The sequence below is a fragment of the Marmota marmota genome, unplaced genomic scaffold, assembly GCF_001458135.2.
Source record: "Marmota marmota marmota unplaced genomic scaffold, marMar, whole genome shotgun sequence".
Taxonomy (NCBI): domain Eukaryota; kingdom Metazoa; phylum Chordata; class Mammalia; order Rodentia; family Sciuridae; genus Marmota; species Marmota marmota.
In genome coordinates, this window is record NW_025999949.1 from 19,191,249 (window position 1) to 19,208,969 (window position 17,721).

The 17,721-nt window shown below is 32.4% G+C and overlaps 1 protein-coding gene across 1 annotated transcript in view; it reads left to right on the forward strand.

Annotated features, from left to right (window-relative positions):
- Positions 1–17,721, forward strand: part of LOC107142890 (MDM2 binding protein) — a 75,432-nt gene that overhangs the window by 20,503 nt on the left and 37,208 nt on the right. The window contains 2 exon segments of the mRNA XM_015486424.2: positions 926–1,043; positions 17,051–17,224. Coding sequence (XP_015341910.1) covers positions 926–1,043; positions 17,051–17,224 — 292 coding nt within the window.

Consider the following 17,721-nt stretch of genomic DNA (forward strand, 5'->3'; position numbering starts at 1 on the left):
AGATAACAGTAAGTTCATATGGCATTAAAAAAAAAACCCAAATCAAATTGTCACATATCTTATATAACCAATCCATCCATTTAGATCAATTAGGTGTAATTTTGCATTTTTGACTAATACCTTGCCTAAATTTTTCCAAAATTGTTTTTTCTTTTTTTTAAAATAGTGTTCTTTACTGGGATGTGCTGATTGATGTAGCTGCGTTTCTAAAATAGCTTTTAGAATTGTAATTTGTTTTATTTAGTCCTTTATCAAGCAATTTACCCAAGTTATTATGATTTTTTTTTTTTTTTTTTTTTTTTTTTTTTTTTAGCAAATACTTAAAAAGCATCTGTATGCCCAACCCTGGGAATACAGCAATGAATAGATTGACTTTGCTCAGAAATATGTCTGAGACTGCTGTATGTTTTCTAGGATACAATTCATTATCTTCTCTGTGGTTTTTACCTATTAGCATAAAATCTCTGATTTCTGGGAACAAAAGTTGCTGTATTGCTTTTAGACGTATTGTAATTTTGAAGCCAGAACAACAATCCATCCAAAGTTCTAAAATTATGGTTGGATAAGTAAGACATATTTTCTAGTGCTAGAACTCTCAGTCTCTCATTATTTTGCAGATACACAAAGAAATTGTACCCACATCTGAATATAAAATAAACAGTATGAATAACAAGGTTTTCAGAGATGTATACCTAAGTGGAAAAGGGAGGACCAAGGCTTTGAATGCCTTTCCATGTTTTAATTTGTTTGCTTTCTTTCTTTCTTTTTAGACAGTGGGACATTATTTTTTAATTTTTTGCAGTGAAGTTGTTGATAGAGAAATACATGTTAAATAGGTGAAATATGAGGAGAAAGTTGTTATATGGCACTTTTTGAAGAGTGGATTCCAGTCTGCAATCAATAAATATATGTTCTGCTTTTCCAGGTTGGTGCTCTTTTTGTATTGCCATGCACAATTAGTAACATACTTATTCCACCTCCCAACCAACTTAGTTCAAGAAAATGGAAAGAATATATTGCTAAAAAGCCTAAGACAATCAGTGGTAAGTAGTAAATCTTTATTATTTTTACCATACAACACAGATAGTGTATTTATCAAATTTGAAATGAAGTTAATATTTCTATATTGGAATATAATATTTAATTATTTTTAACCATTTTCATTAAAAATATATCAGTGATCAAAAGGCAGAAATTTTGTTTAATTAGATAGCTAATTATGTTGGTTTCTTAGAGACATTTCAGGAACCAAATAAAATACAGTAGCTCACTTATATGGTGCATTAAAAAGGTGAACCTGTGGTGTCAATTTTCTGAAGAAATTAGAACTTACTTATTTAATGGTTTAACCATCTGCTGTGCAGTGTTCTAGGTGCTTTAAAAATTAAATGATTCACTTCTAACTTTATAAGAGAAATAATTCATTTGAACATAATAGAATATTAGAAAGGCAACAGAGTATAATATGGCCCAGGTTTAAGTCCTTGGAGAAATTACAGAACTGTTAACTCACAAAGTCAGGATTTATATAAAGATTTTTGTCAATTAACAATTCTTTAACTTTTCCAAGTTTCAATTTCCTCATCTGTAAGTGGGGATAAAAACACATCCATACCATTGTTGTAAAAATTAAATTAATCATTTAAGTCTAAATCATTTGATTCTAATCATTTAATTAGGAATGGTTGTTAAAGAAAGAAAAGACACATAAACACAACATAGCTATAGAAGAGACCCAAGTATAGGTAGGGTCTTTGGAAATAACTACATTTAGATGAAAGTGGAGAAAAAGTTAGGAGATGATTTAATAAAGATGTTGGAAATCCCTAGTAAATTATAATCGTTAACATTAGTATCGTAATACCATTTATTGCATTATGTAAGGTATTGAAAGAAGTATGAGAAATAAAAAGAGAGTCAGACTGTATCTTGAGTGGACCTTTTACCGTTTGTGAAATTTGTAGTCAAGTGAGGAATGTATTTTAAAAAGCAATCATAAGGCTGTTTAGCCAGTGGTGTGAGGTAAAGAGAAGGTCACTTCCAGAGTGAGTGACCTGGCATATCCTTAGTAGCTCCAGGGAGGCTTCCAGGAGGAAAAACCACTACTACACCACAGTGCAGTTTAAACCTTCCCACCTACTCACATGGAAAAACGTATATCTGGGGATTTTAGAAGATGCTGAAACAAAATCAGAAATAAATTTCCTAAGTGCCAATTATAGTTAATTTTCTTAGGCTTCATGAAATTATGGGATAATATCCATTTCTCAGCATCGCATATACAGAAGCTTGATACTATGAATTGAATGTTAACATCTAAATAAATTGAGTATATCCTTGATAACCCATCTCTTATTTTTTTCTTGAAACTTTCTACAACTTTAAATAGCTACTTTTTTTGAGGTTTTAATTTTAAGACAATTTATTGAAGCCAATTGTGTTGACTGTAGTTTCAGTGACTTAAGAGGCTAAGGCAGGAGGATCACAAGTGCAAGGTCCTAAGCAACTTAGTGAGACCCTGTCTCAAAATAAAAAAATAAAAAGGGCTGATGTGACTCAGTGATAAAGCACCCCTGGGTCAAATCTCCAATACTAAAACAAAACAAAAATAGATAATTTATTGATTTAGAATTTACTCAGGTTTTTTTTTTTTGCATGATTTTTATTGAACTTGAAGAAAATATCATGTGGCTTGGTTTCATTTTTTTTTAAATTATTGCTTCTTGAAATCTACAGATTAATAGTGGTAACTTCTGAATAATAATAAGACATAGATCACATGATATTCTTTGAAGCCAAGTTGTTGATTACTGATTAGGCTGGATCATTAAGGGTTGATTAAACTGACACTTTACTGTATTTTTTTTTTTAAATCATAGAAGTAGCAACAAAATCAAATTTGATAGCTGATTAAGTTCTGTTCTACCTGTAACCCTTTCTGAAGGGGAAATTTATTACTTATCACATTAATAGAACTCCTTTTGTAAAAAGAGAGAAACTAAGTTTTAGTATAAAAGTTTCAATAACTCTTGCATCCAGAAAATTTTAAATCCTTTCCCTATCCCACTAATAGTAGCTCTCACTATCCCAAATAATATATCAAATCTCAGATCATTCCCCTAAATCGTAGCTGTTTCTCCATTACCTACAGAATTATGCCCAACTATACTACATTCTTACACTATATATTGCGGAGTCACCTAACCAAACCCTGTACTCTTTCCTAAAACTATTTTCTGATTTTATTGCTTTGTGCTTTTGCTACTGATTCTTTCATTCATTGACTGATTCATTCAATATGTCATTCATACCTTCCATTAATTAATTGAATATGAATCAGATATTGTATATCACTTATGATACTGTAATCTGGGGTTGCTGCTCAAGGAGGTAGAACTTTATCTTCTTGCCATGGAACTTATAACACAGAAAACAGGTATTGCAAAGAAATTATAAATCTTATTGCAATATTGTATTTGGTAGTAACTGACTAGGAACAATCACTAAAGCATATCGCATGGAAAAAAGAAGGTGTATAATGGTGTTGCTACCGTTTGTGGTTAAAAAAAAATCTGTATGTGTAATGAGCATTAACACATTTTTATATGCATTAAATATTCATGTTTTCAGTAGATATTTTTACTGAGCACCTACACTATACTAGACACTGTTTTATATGCTAGACCCAGCAGTAAAAGAACAAAATCCTTTCATTCATGGAGCTTATAGTGGAGGTTCCAGTTTTGCTTCTTTCCCCAGATAGCCATATAGCTAGGTCTCTCAATTTTTTCAGGTCTTTAATCCATAGTCATTTTCTCATTCAGGAACCATTTTGCTATGGCATCTAAAATTGCAAATTAACTCTTCTTGTATTATACCCAGCTTTGTTATTTCTCCTTTGTAATTACTGCTATCTAGTATACCAAATATGTGTCTGCCTTACAGAAATATTTGTTTAAAAATAAGTGAACTATACAATATATTTTCAGGTAATAACTGCTGTTGCAATAAATAGGGAAAGGCTTTGAATGGAGTCCATCTATGCAGTGTGAGCCAAATTTCATGCCTTGGTTTTTATTAGTTCATTAGGTTTTATCCCTTATAAAATATGTACTAATGTATTAATTTGGGCTATGTGATATTGCTGTTTTTAATATATCAGAATCACTAAATATCAGCAACTTCTTATGGTTTAAAATAAACAGTGATCAGTTTGAAGTATGTTTAAATTACAATAGCGGAAGAGTGCTTTTTAAAAGTGATATTTAGTGATATATTCAGAAATTGTTATATATGAACATTTTTTTTCATATATTTTTTGACCATTTGTATTTCTTCTTAGGTGAAGTGCTTGTTCAGTTCCTTTGCCCATTTATTGATCGGATTATTTGTTTTGTGGTGTTAAGTTTTTTGAGTTCTTTATGTATCCTGAAGATTAATGCTGTATCTAGTGTGCAGGTGGTAAAGATTTTCTCCCATTCTGTAGGCGCTCCAAGTTCTTGATTGTTTCCTTTGCTGTGAAGAAGCTTTTTAGTTTGATATCATCCCATTTATTGATTCTTGATTTTGCTTCTTGTGCTTTAGAAATCTTATTGAGGAAATCAGTTCCTAAGCTGATAGGATCGAGAGTTGGGCTTCCTTTTTCTTCTAGTAAATGCAAGGTCTCTGGTCTAATGCCTAGTTTCTTGATTCATTTTGAGTTGAGTTTTGTGCAGGGTGAGAGAAAGGAGTTCAAATTCTTTCTACTACATGTGGAATTTCAGTTTTCCCAGCAGTTTGTTGAAGGGGCTATCTTTTCTCTAATGTATGTTTATGGTGCCTTTGTCTAGTATAAAATAACTGTATTTATGGGGGTATGTCTCTGTGTCTTCCATTCTGTTCCATTCATGACTGTGTAGGTACCAACACCATGCTGTTTTTGTTACTGTAGCTCTGTAGTGTAATTAAGGCCTGTATTGTGGTGTCTCCTGCTTCACATTTTTTTTTTTTGCTGAGGACTGCTCTGGCAATTCTAGGCCTCTTATTTTTTCAAATGAATTTCATGACTGCTTTTTCTATTTCTAAGAAGAACCTCATTGGAATTTTAGGAGGAATTTGTATTAAATCTGTATGTTCAACATCTCTAGCAGTTAGACAAATGCAAATTAAAACTACACTAAGATTCCATCTCACTCTAGTCAGAATGGCAATTGTAAAGAATACAAGTAACAGTAAATGTTGGCAAGGATGTGGGAAAAAGGTGTACACTCATACATTGCTGGTGGGACTGTAAATTGGTGCAACCATTATGGAAAGCAGTATGGAGACTCCTTAGAAAACTTTCAATGGGACCACCATTTGACCCAGTTATCCCACTCTTTGGTTGATACATAGTACAGTGACAGTGCTACATCAGTGATGTGCTTATAGCAGGTCAGTTTACAATAGCTAAGCTATGGAACCAACCTAGATGCCCTTCAGTAGATGAATGGATAAAGAAAATGTGGTACATATACACAATGGAATATTATTCAGCCATAAAGAAGAATGAAATTATGGCATTTGCTGGTAAATATCTAGAACTGGAGACCATCATGCTAAGTGAAATAAGCCAGTCCCCTAAAACCAAAGGCTGAATGTTCTCTCTGATATGTGGATGTTAACCCACAACAAGGGAGGGTAGGGAGGGGAAAAATAGAAATTCATTGGATTAGACAAAGGGAAATGAAGGGAAGGGAAGGTAGAGGAGAATAGAAGACAATAGAATTAATCAGACATAACTTTCCCATCCTTATATATGAACATTACTAGGATAACTCCACATCGTGTACAACCACAGGATAGGATCCTAATTAGAAGTTATATTCTATATACGTACAGCATGCCAAAATACAGTCTACTGTCATGTATATCTTAAAAGAACAAATAATAAAAAATAAATTGTTACATGAGAAATATACTAAAGAAATGTGAACTAATGAAATTATCTAACTTATTTAAAGAAAGACTTCTTTAATGATATATAATGAAATATATAACGAAAAATACCTAACTTACCCAGAGACACTTATGAATGTCATAAAAATTTAATGATTATCTGCAAATTCTCATAAATATGTATTAAAAATATTATCTACCTATGTTGAAAATGTATTCCATCCCAAATACTTTGCATTCATTGCCTCCAATTCTCAGAACAATAATGAAATGTAATTTTTTTACAATCTTTGTATTACAAATGAGAAAACTCAGGGTCAGGGAAAGTAAGAAATTTTTCTAATAACACAGGGAAGAATCAGAATTTCCACCCAATTCTGAAAGTATCTAAAGGCCATGCATGATCCTTTTTGTTAAATCCTGTAGAAGTATTTTGAAAAAAAATTTTAAGACTTATTCTTTTCTTCTATATTGGCCCTTGACATATATGGAAGTTTTTTATTCCCAGGTAGGAAAATAGGGTCTGATAATTTTATAATTTATAACTCTGTTTATTTACAATCCTGCATTTGTTGTTGCCTTATTTTTTTTTTTTAAACTGTAACTCTTTTGGAATGAAAATTGTTTAAAGTACTCTTGAAGAAAAATCATGCCTTTTTGTTTTTTGACCATACAAATGTTCCAATAACAATATAAAGAAATGAAGAAATGTTTTTAAATGATAAGCGTGCCCCTTCTTAGTATTCAGATAACATGACATATATGTTTCAAAATAATGGGCTGGAATTAATAAGGTTAAAATGATACTACATAACTGATTTATAAATAATTTCCATCTTTAGAAACAAAGCACTCTGGTAAAGATTTTTGGCAATAAACTTTAGAGGGAGAATCAAAGTATTCTTTCAGTCAGTAACATTTTTTATGATGGGCCATATATATATTCTACTTCATGATGAGTCTCAGTAAATATAAAAGAATAGAACTAATGCATAGTATGTTCTCCAGTTACAATGAAATTAAGTTAGAAATCAACAAATCTGGGATATTCTGTATATATTTGGAAATTAACATACTTGTAAATAACCTATAGGACAAAGAAGAATTAAAAAGGAAACTAAAAAATTATTCTAACTGAATGAAAATAAAATCTAACATCAAACTTAAGGAAAATAGTAAAAGCAGTACTAAGAAGATCTTAAATGTTTATTATAGAATGGAAGAAAAATCTAAGATCAGTAATCTTAAGTTACTTAAGTAAGTAATCTTCAAAAAGCTAGAAGACCTAAATCCAAATGAATAGAAGGAAGGAAATAGACCAGAAAGGAATAAATAAAATATTGTTAAATATATCTAACAAGAGATGTACAAGAGATGACTGAGAATAATTAAAGAGGCTATACAAAATGGAGAGATATACCATATTCGTAGACTGGAAATTCATTATTAGTTCTGTAGTTTGGATCTGGAATGTTTCCAAAAGGCCCATGTGTTAAAAGCCTTTGTCCCCAGCCCAGGGTCTATTGGGAGGTAGTGGAACCTATAAGAGATGGGGCCTAGTTGGAGATAGTTAGGTCATTCCCAGTGAGAGCCTTCAAAGGGAATGTTGGAACCTTTGCTCCATCATGTCTCTCTTTGCTTCCGGCTGCCATGAGGTGGGTCAGCATGAACTGAAACTTCCAAAACTCTGTGTCAAAATAGACCTTTCCACCTTTTAAGGAATTATCTCAGGTGTTTCATCACAGTTCAAGACAGCTGACTAGTACAATTAATAAGATGACAGTGTTCTCCAAATTGAATTAAATATTTAGTCCCATCTCTATTAAAATTCCAGCAGAACTTTCCATAGAAATTGATAAATGGATCCCCTATTTATATGGAATTGAAAAGGGTTTAGAAGAGCCAAGCCAATTTTTAAAATTTTTGAGACTTTACACTGTCTGATTTTATGACTGTAAAGCCATAGCATTCAAGACAGGTGGTATTAGATTAAGAATATACATAGATCAAAGAACAGAATAAATACAAAGATGTCAGTGGAAAATGACTTGTCTCTTCAACATAATGCTGGAGGAATAAAATATAATTTATAAAAAATACATATTTTAATTTTTTAGACTATATATACATTTTTTTACTTTATTAATAGAATCACATAGATACCAAAAACATAATTCATGAAATGGAAAAAAATTATATAAATTAGAATCTGCCAAGATTTAAAAGGTCCGCATTTTGAAAAATGCTGTTAAGAAAATTAAACAAGTTATTCATTGAGAAAAAATAGTTCTAATCATTTATCTGACAATGGACATATGAAAAAATTCTTAAAACCCAATAATAAAACATTCCTATTCTTAAGTGAATCAGACTTGAATAGATATTTCATTTGTTACATGAATGGCCAATAAAGCACATGAAAAGATGTGCTTTGGATATGCAAACTACAGCTAAAATATGGTACTACAATACTGTCACTAGAATGACTATAATTAAAAACAGTGACTATCAGATGTTGATGAGGATGTAGAGAAATCTCACCCATTATTGGTGGGGAAGTATAATAGAACAGATACTACAGAAAACAGTGTGGCTTGCCTATCCAACCCAGCACTTTCATTCCTAGGTATCTACCCAAGAGAAATAAGAACACATGTTCACATAAATACTTGTGAGCAAATGTTTATAAAAGCATTATTCATAATAGCTAAGAATTGGAAACTATGCAAATATCCATCAATTGGCAAATAGATAAATTTTTTTTAATACAGTGTAATACTCAACAGTAAAAGAGGAATGAAAAATTTGGGATGATCTGAAAATATTATGCTAAGTTTATAGATAAAGTCAGACAAGATTATGTATTGTTTGTTTATTTAGGAAATCTCTATGAAAGGCAAAAGTAGACTGTAAGGTCCGTTGTTGAGGCCATGGGTAGGAAGAGAGATCTACCACAAGGGTATAATGGGAGTTTTCCAAAACTGGGTTATAATGATAGATGGACAATTGTATAAACTCCTCTATTTTATAAAGTTACCTTTTAATATGTGCATGTGTGGAGTATAGATGTATATACATGTATGCATAAATTATACCTCATTAAGGCTTTATATATTTGAAGAATCACTTAAAGTTCCTTTAACCTAAATGTAGAGTTGTGTTCCTTTCCCTAGTTCAGTGATTCCTAATACCATTTACTCATTAGAATCACCCTGACAGTGATTTTTAAAAGTCAAGCTGCATCCCACCTGAAAATAAATCAATCCAAATATCTGGGGTGAACCCAGGAATCACTAATGTGTAAAAAAGCCCATTAAGTGATTCAGATGTGCAACAAGGAGTGAGAACCTCTGCCCTCTGTGTTGCCCTTTTCAACCCTGGGTTAGGAAATCACTGCAACTGAAGAGAGTCCTGCATGTATTCTTGAGCAGAGGAAGGCATTTATGCCTTATCTGCAAAGCAGGATAATAACACTTAATATATTTCAGACATGTTTGAATCAAATTGGTAGTGGAGGTAAACATTTTGTAAACTCTGCAGTAGCTTTTTGTTATTCTGCCCTATCTTACATGCTTTTCGTGTCTGCAAAACAATAAAGAAGTCATTGTTGTTCATAATAATGAGGAAGATCTTGAAATATTTCATCTTCTAAATAGCTTCTCTATTCATTGTTGCTTTCAGATTCTACATTTTGCTCTATTGTAATGGAGAAGAAATGTGTACATTTGTGATCCTAATGTTATTTGTTTAAAAATAGTCATGGTAGAATCTATAAATCCTGCATTTTACAACTTGACAGCAGAAGGCTTCATACAACTACTTCAACAACTACTCAAATCTAAAATGACTTAAAGTCATTTTAGGTTTCTTCTAGAATTTAGCTTCATTTTCTTAGACAATCTCAGTGGCAACGAAGTTTCATGATAAATTTTTCAGAGCTTAGTCGGATGAATAAGGTGAGGGATCAAATGAGATAATATATATTTTTGAAAATACTTTATGAATATAAACTAATTAGATTCCTTTTATTCTTATGCCTCTCCACCTGGCCCTAAAACCTTTTTTAAAAGTCTAAACCAAGTATCGTGGTGCATACTTATAATCCCAGCAACTCAGGACTAGGCAGGAGGACCTTGAGTTCCAGGCCAGTCTGGGCAATGTAGTGAAACTGTGTCTCAAAAGGAAAAATAATAAGGGCTAGGGATGGAGCTCAGTAAAGCACCCCTGAGTTTGGCTCTTTGTCCTGGGGGAGAAGTATGTTGGGTCTAAAATTGAGCAGTGATATTGTTGGAAAGAGTGAGCTTCCTAAGATACCTACATTGAAAACTAGATATTATGTTAGTATTTGATTTCTGGCATTATTATTAAAAATTACATTATATTGCCATTTCTTAAGTATGTGTGTGTATATATATATGTGTGTGTGTGTATATATATATATGTATGTGTGTATATATATATATATATATATATAAAATAATTATCAGTAAGTCAGAATATTCACTTAATTAGAATATCCTTTTCTCTAGTTGTCTGGTGGATATTTTTATTTATATCATATACACTATTATTTTCCTTTCAGATGAGTATAATTTTTTTTCATATTGTTGATCTACTAAAATAGTATAAAGCAAGGGTGTCAGAGGGTTTTTAAAAATACTAGGAAAAAAGGAAAGAAATGTAGGGGGAGGCTGGATTTCATCATAATTGAAGGGAGATCATAATTGAAAGGAGAGTAGAGGGAAGGGACCATGGGAAAGGAGGAGAGGAGGGAAAGAGGAAATACTGCGGGATGATATTGGCCAAAGTACATTGTTGTATTGTGGGCATGTAGGAATATGTAACAACAAATCTCACCATAACATACGACTGTAATGCACTAATAAAAAATATGGAAAAAAGCAAACTAAGAAACCTCTTGTTATAGAGTTAAAACTTAAAAAACAGGAATATCAGTGTTTTAAAAGCTACCAAGAAACTTACTGATGTAGAATATGAATTTATTTTTTTATGCTAATGAAATACTAAGAATGACATATGCCTTCATTATAGTTCATATGTTAATTTGTAAACTTTGAGGTAAGTAATGGACACTACGTAGTTTTTGCTTCTCCCATTTATCTGTAGTGTAACAAAAATATATGTATGTTCTTGGGGAAGGGACATGCAAGCCAAACACCCCATTCTTGGTTGATAATGTAAATATAGCATTTGAAAATAGAAATTTTCATTTATAATCTTTTTTTCCTTATTTCTTGAAGATGAGTGATGAGATTTGAGTAACTACGTTTATTATAAATCTGTTACTCTTGGCAGTATTACATACAGATTATTTAATAATAATAATAAGTGTTCAGTTAACACTTGCCAAATCTGGAACAACACTTTTTAAGTGACTACATAGTCTTTATGGTTAGGGAAGTTCTTTTAAGTAAATATTTTTCTTTTGAGGAAAGTGAGATTATTATAATCGCAAGCTTCAGCATTTAAAAAACTATAGAAAGGATGTCTTAGATTGAAGAGACACACAGCTTGAGTTGGCAGAGTACTAAGATCATAAATGAGTTAAGGTGATTGAATTTTTTGGTAGAATTTAGTTTCAAATAAAACTGGTAATAGGTATATTTATTTTAATAACCTTAATTAAATTTTCTATAATTGCTATTTATGAATAGAATAAATGTCTCACAATCTTACTGAAAAATTTTTTATATACATTATAATAGTTTGGGGATAGGCTTTACCCAAGGTTTGTTCATATTTGTGAAGTGTTATAATAAAATGACAGTATTGTTCTGTTCTTAGCATTTTTGGATGTATGAATGTGTGAATTCACGGTATCCTATAGACTATATGAAAGACCTTGTGTATGTTGTGTGGTCATATACTGTAGTGAACTTTTGTTTTGTGAGCAGAACTTTACAATTCCCAAGGTAAAGCTTCATTGAGATAAAATTCACATATCATACATTATATACCTATTTAAAATATGCAGTTTCGCAGTTTTTGTATAATCACAGAGTTGTGCAGGCATCACTCCAATCAATCTTAGGACATTTACATCTCACCAGAAGAAAACTACACATCTGTTAGCAATTATTCCCCATTCCTGCCAGTTATCCCTCCCCTGTACTCTATCCTCTTTCTGTCTGTGTGGATTTGACTATTTGGGGCATTTTCTTTTAAGTTAACTATGTAAGTGTAGTCTTTAATGACTGGCTTTTTCCACTTAGCAAAGTTCTTTCAAAGTTCAGCTATGTCATAGCAAGTGCCAGTACTGCCTCCTTTAGTTACTGAGTAATATTCCATTTTTTAGGTATATCACATTTTATTTATACATCAGCTTATTGGCATTTGAGTTGCTTTGAGGGTTTTATGAATAATAATGCTATGAATATACATGTATAGAGTTTAAATTGTTGTGAGTATAAATTAAAAAGTGAGCATGCTGAGTTCCTATCTTTTCAGTATCATGAAATAGAAATTTAGGTTGATTGAAATCTTTTTTAATGAAAATATTCTTAACCAGAAATTTCTTTCTAAGCATTCCTTTAGCTATATTCTGTAAAATTTAGTATATTGTATATTTGCTTTCATTCATTCTAGGGTTTAGTTAAATTGTCCTGTGATTTTTCTTTGACCTATTTGTTACTTAGTGCCATGTTGTTTAATTTCCACATATTTGTTAATTTTCCAATTTTCTATTATTAGTTGTGATAGGAATACATACTTTTTCTGAGTTTAGCCCTTTTAAGTTTATTGTACTTTTTCAGTCCAATATTTGCATCTGGTATTTTTGTTAACTATATTTTTTATAGTGTCTATTTGCTGAGACATTTTTCTTTAAGCATGGTTTCCTTTAGTTCTTTGAACATATTTATAGTATTTACCTTGAAGTCTTTGTTATAGCTGACATTTGGGCCCTTATCTCATAAGTATTTTCTGTTGCCTGCTTTTTTCTCTCTGTAGATATCAAACATTCCTATTTCTTTAAATGTCTCATATCTTTTTTTGATGAAAGTTGCATTTTAGGTCTTCCCACCCTTTTATTAGGATTGTTTTTGTTGTTTGCTTGTTTGTTTGGTGAGTAGCTGGGCTATTTTAATGAAATCTGTTTTCTCTCTCAGTGTCAATGTTTTGCTGTCAGTTTTCAGAGGTTATAGCGATCGGGGGGGTATATTCTCCCTGGGAGTAAGGTGTTTTTTGTAGGTCTTTCATTTCCTGATTTCTTATTTGTCCTTCTCATTTGGACAAACCTCCTTACCCAGCTGTTAGATTCTGATTTCCAGCTTATTGTTTTATTGTGGCTTACATAGCTCTGTAGTAAATTGCTGATCCAGTTAATTTGGGATAATTTTTGAAGTTAGTCTTTGCATTGGATTCTAACTCCCTGGTGCTGCTTCTTAGCTTTCCTGGTTCTCTCTAGTGAACTAGATCTTTGATTTTCTGCCCTGTAAGTGAGCTGGGGTGATGGCAGTGTAGTGCCCATTATTGTCAGATTGCCTATCCTGGAATAGAGCCTCTACCTTGAGCAGGGACTGAGGGGAGGATGGGAGTCCCTGAAATCTCATTCTCATTAGGAATTCAGCCTCTTCAACTTGGAATTGAGGAGCTGAGTGCTGACAGCTGGCCCCTCCTCATGATACATCATAACCCTTGACTGGAGCTGAGGGCAAAAGGACACTCATCTTCTTGGCCATGCCTACTTTAATGGGATATTCTGTCCAGGTGCATTCAGGGGAACAAGCTGGTCATAGTTAAAATGCTATAAACTCACAATTTTTATCCAATTTTAGTTTTTTCCTCAAGAAACCCTTCTTCGTTTGCTGTATGGTGAAATTTGGGGATAGTTTTCCCAATTATATTGCCGGAGAATGGTTCTGCAGATGTCCACATGCTTCCATCTCAATAGCCCCTAAAATAAACTTAAGGGAAAAAGGGACATGGATATATTGCTTTGAATGGTATAGTCAGTCAGGAGCAAATATAATTACCCAGGGAGAATATTTGACTGCAAGGAAAAGAGGCAAGGGCAAATTTGCAATGTATGAAGGTTTAGAGGAACTAGTAAAGAAGATTGAAAAGGCATGATCAGAGTGGAAGTTGGGAGGCCATATTCAATGAGGAAAAGCTTTTCAGTAGGATACATTGCCTAGGGAAAGAGTCAAACAAACCCATATTAAACATTTCCCTGAAGTTGGGCCACAGTTGACTCTGGTAGTCCTTATTTTGCAGTCCTTTCAGGTCTCTTCCATTCTTTGCGGTCTCTTCTATCTCTGCAGTTCTTTAGTTTTACTGCACTATCACTTGCAGATCATTGTCCTTCTAAGGAGTATTCCAAATGTCTTCTCTTATCACTACTCATATTATTGTGCCACTTAAATTTTTTACATGTAATGTAAAAATTTTCTATTGACTTACCATTATGGAATATAAAGATTGTAGCCTCTTTCATGTTGTTTCAATCTCTTTTTTTCCCCTGTCTTTACAAATCAGTTAACAATTCTTGAATACTTCCTACATGCTAAGTACCAATGCTGTTAGGGCTATGAAGTTGAACATTGATGTAGCCCTTAGTGTTAAAAAAAAAAAAACAAAAAACTTTTAGTGTTATGATTAATTTATTTCTTATTGTTTTATGTGATGTGCTTTCCACATTTTCTTCTTTTTCTTAATTCCTGACTCTAGCATTCTGTTGATTGACATCTATTGTCATAATTCTTTGGAACTTTTTTGTGAGTAACCCTTATCATCACCTCAGTAACTCACATTTAGTATTGATTCTCGCCCCGCCACCACCCCCAGAACTGGGGGTTGAGCCCAGTGACACAGGGACTCTACCACTGAGTACATCCCCAACCCTATTTATTTAGGGACAGGAACTCACTAAGTTGCCCAGACTGGCTCAAATTTACGATTCTCCTGCCTCAGCCTCCTGAGTCACTAGGATTACAGATGTGTACTTTTACACCCAGTTAGTATCAGTTTTGATCTTGTTGTTAGCTATGGTTTTTATGTACAGATATGAATATGGCAATGTAAGAACTAAACATTGATTGTTTCATGGTGGTATATGCTACTCCATTATTTACACAACTTCTATCCTTTAGTATAGCTGGTAAGTAAATTAAATTTTGAGTGCTAAGTTTTTTGCATTTAGTTCTTTTTATTTGCTCAAAGTCATGTACATAAAGTCAAGTATATTATCTCAACAGGTTGTAAAATTTGATTTGAAGCAATCAGTCAATGTTAATAGATATGGGGTTACCCTTATTTAAGAGAATAAAAATGTTCTAAAACTAGACTGGTGGTAATGGTTGCATAACTGAATATACTGAAAAACTGTTGAATTGTAGACTTTAAGTGAATTGTATCTCAGACACACACACATACACACGCATCTCAAAAAAGTTTTTTTTTTTTTTTTTTTAATACTTGGTCCTATCACTTCCCTTTCCATTTGTTCTCCAGAAGCAACCATTTTCAACTCCAAATTTGTAAGTTAATTGCTCAGATTGCCACTGAGATTTTTTACATGTAATATGTTTTCTGTTGATTTACCATTATGGATTATAAGGATTTTAGCCTCTTTCATTTCTTTGTCCTTACCATACCCTCACATTCTTCTCATTTCCCTTTCTTCCAAGGATGGTCATATAGTCATTTTATATTAGTATTCATTGTTTTTATTATTATGGTTATGTAAGCATTATTCACAATGGAATCATGTAGCATAGTATCCTGTCAATCATATAAGAAACCTGTCCTCAAGGATTGGTTGATTTTACTCTCTAGATTTGTTCCATAGCTTTGTGGTGTGAGACTATCTTTTCTTCATCATGGAGATTGCTTTGGGAACCTTTGTCCTCCTATTTCTTCATTTACTGCCCCATTTTGTTGGAACACAACCTCTAGTAATTTCCTCTGAAAGAGCATAGGTAAAAAAGTTTTGAGACCCTGTATGCCTAGAAATGTTTTTATTCTACTCTCTTCTCTCATGTATTAGTTCTTATATATTTACATTATTTTTAAAATCTCTATTCTCACTTAATGAAATTTCAGAAGATAGTGAAAATAAATGGTTTTGTGCAATTTATAACCCTCAACAAAAAGGATTCTACTTCTATTTTTACTCCCAAAGACTTCCTAGTTCTTCTTCAACCTTCACTGTAACCCTCTCTTGATTTGTTTTTAAAAATATAGTTGAAGCTGTCTTTACTGACCTTGACATAACTAGCATACCAGATTAATGAATGCTCTCTATTTCCTCTCTAAAATACATAAGGATGCTCACTGCAAGAAACAAAATATTACTATTCTTCAGTACAGTCTTCTCTTTGCCATGGGCATTTGGTTCCAGGACCTTCACAGATACCAAAATCTAAAGGTCCTTAAGTCCCTTATGCAAATAGCCTAGTCTTTGTATAGAACATACACATATCTTCTCATATACTTTAAATCATCTCTAGATTACTTACAGCACCTAATACAATATAAATAAAACTATGTTAATGGTTCTTTTACTGTATTATTTAGGGAATAATGGCAAGAACTACCAATGCAGGGTTTGTTTTTTTTTTCCAGGTATTTTTAATCTGCTTGGTTAAATCCAGGGATACAGAATCTGAATGTGGAGGGGCAACTGTTTATCTGTACACTTCTACTCTCACCATTTGAGTTGTGTGTGCTTGCAGAAGTCAGTTTATTTCACTTTAAAGAAATAGAATTTGGAAATAGAAGATCTCATATGAGTGTGGCCATAAAAGAAAAATATTATAGAACTCTTGTAAACCACATCAAAAGAATGAATATTCAGTTTTAACTTTATAAAACTAAAGGTTTATGCTTTGTGTTATTTTTATGATTCTCTGCTTTAATACCTTCCTCAATTAAGTGAAAAACTACTGGCCTCAAAAATGTTGAATTCAGGGCTGGGTATAGAGCTTAGTTGGTAGAGCACTTACCTTGCATGCACAAGGCCCTGGGTTCGCTCCCCCCCACACACACACACGTTGAATTCAACAGCTTGTTTTAAAATAACATGGAAACTTTATTATATTCCTTTTGGGCTTCATGATTGCCCCAATACATGTTGCATTTTTGCATACTTGCTGAGATTATTGCTTTTCTTTAGTTCCAGATGTTGAAGTAAAAGGAGAGTATTCTAGCTATTATCTCTTGGTACAAGGTAATGGCAGTAGAAGATGTAAAGCCACAATGCTTCACTCGGCCAACCAAATAAATGGCTCCTTTGCCCTCACTTTAATTCATGGAAAGATGAAAACAAAGACAGAAGAAGCCAAATTGAGTAAGTGTTAACCTAAGTAGAAAAAAAAATTCTACATTTGTTTGTATGTAAATAGTCTGTGATTTTAAGTAGAAGAAATATTAGATATTTAATGACCTTATTTTCCTTAAACTCTGTCACTATTTACTTTTTGTTTCAACTACATTTTTACAATTTAAAGTGAAGAGAACTCATTCCTTTTACAATATGCATACTAAAATTTAGCAGATCAGTCTTCAATCAACTAAAAAATGTTTTTTACATTGAACACATATTATTTTTCTATAATTTATTTTTTTTTAATTTTCATTTGCTTTCTCTCAGGCCTTTTCTGGTTTTTGCCCTTCTTCTTTTTTTTCCCCCCCAAGTTCTATATTTTGGTTACCTGATAACTATATAACAGACTACTTTAAATTTAGCAAGAAGATATTATATTATCTCTCATGGTCTGGTGTGTTAAGTGGGTTCAGCTGTATGCTTCTGAGTTTCCACATATGATTATAGTTACATACAGCTGG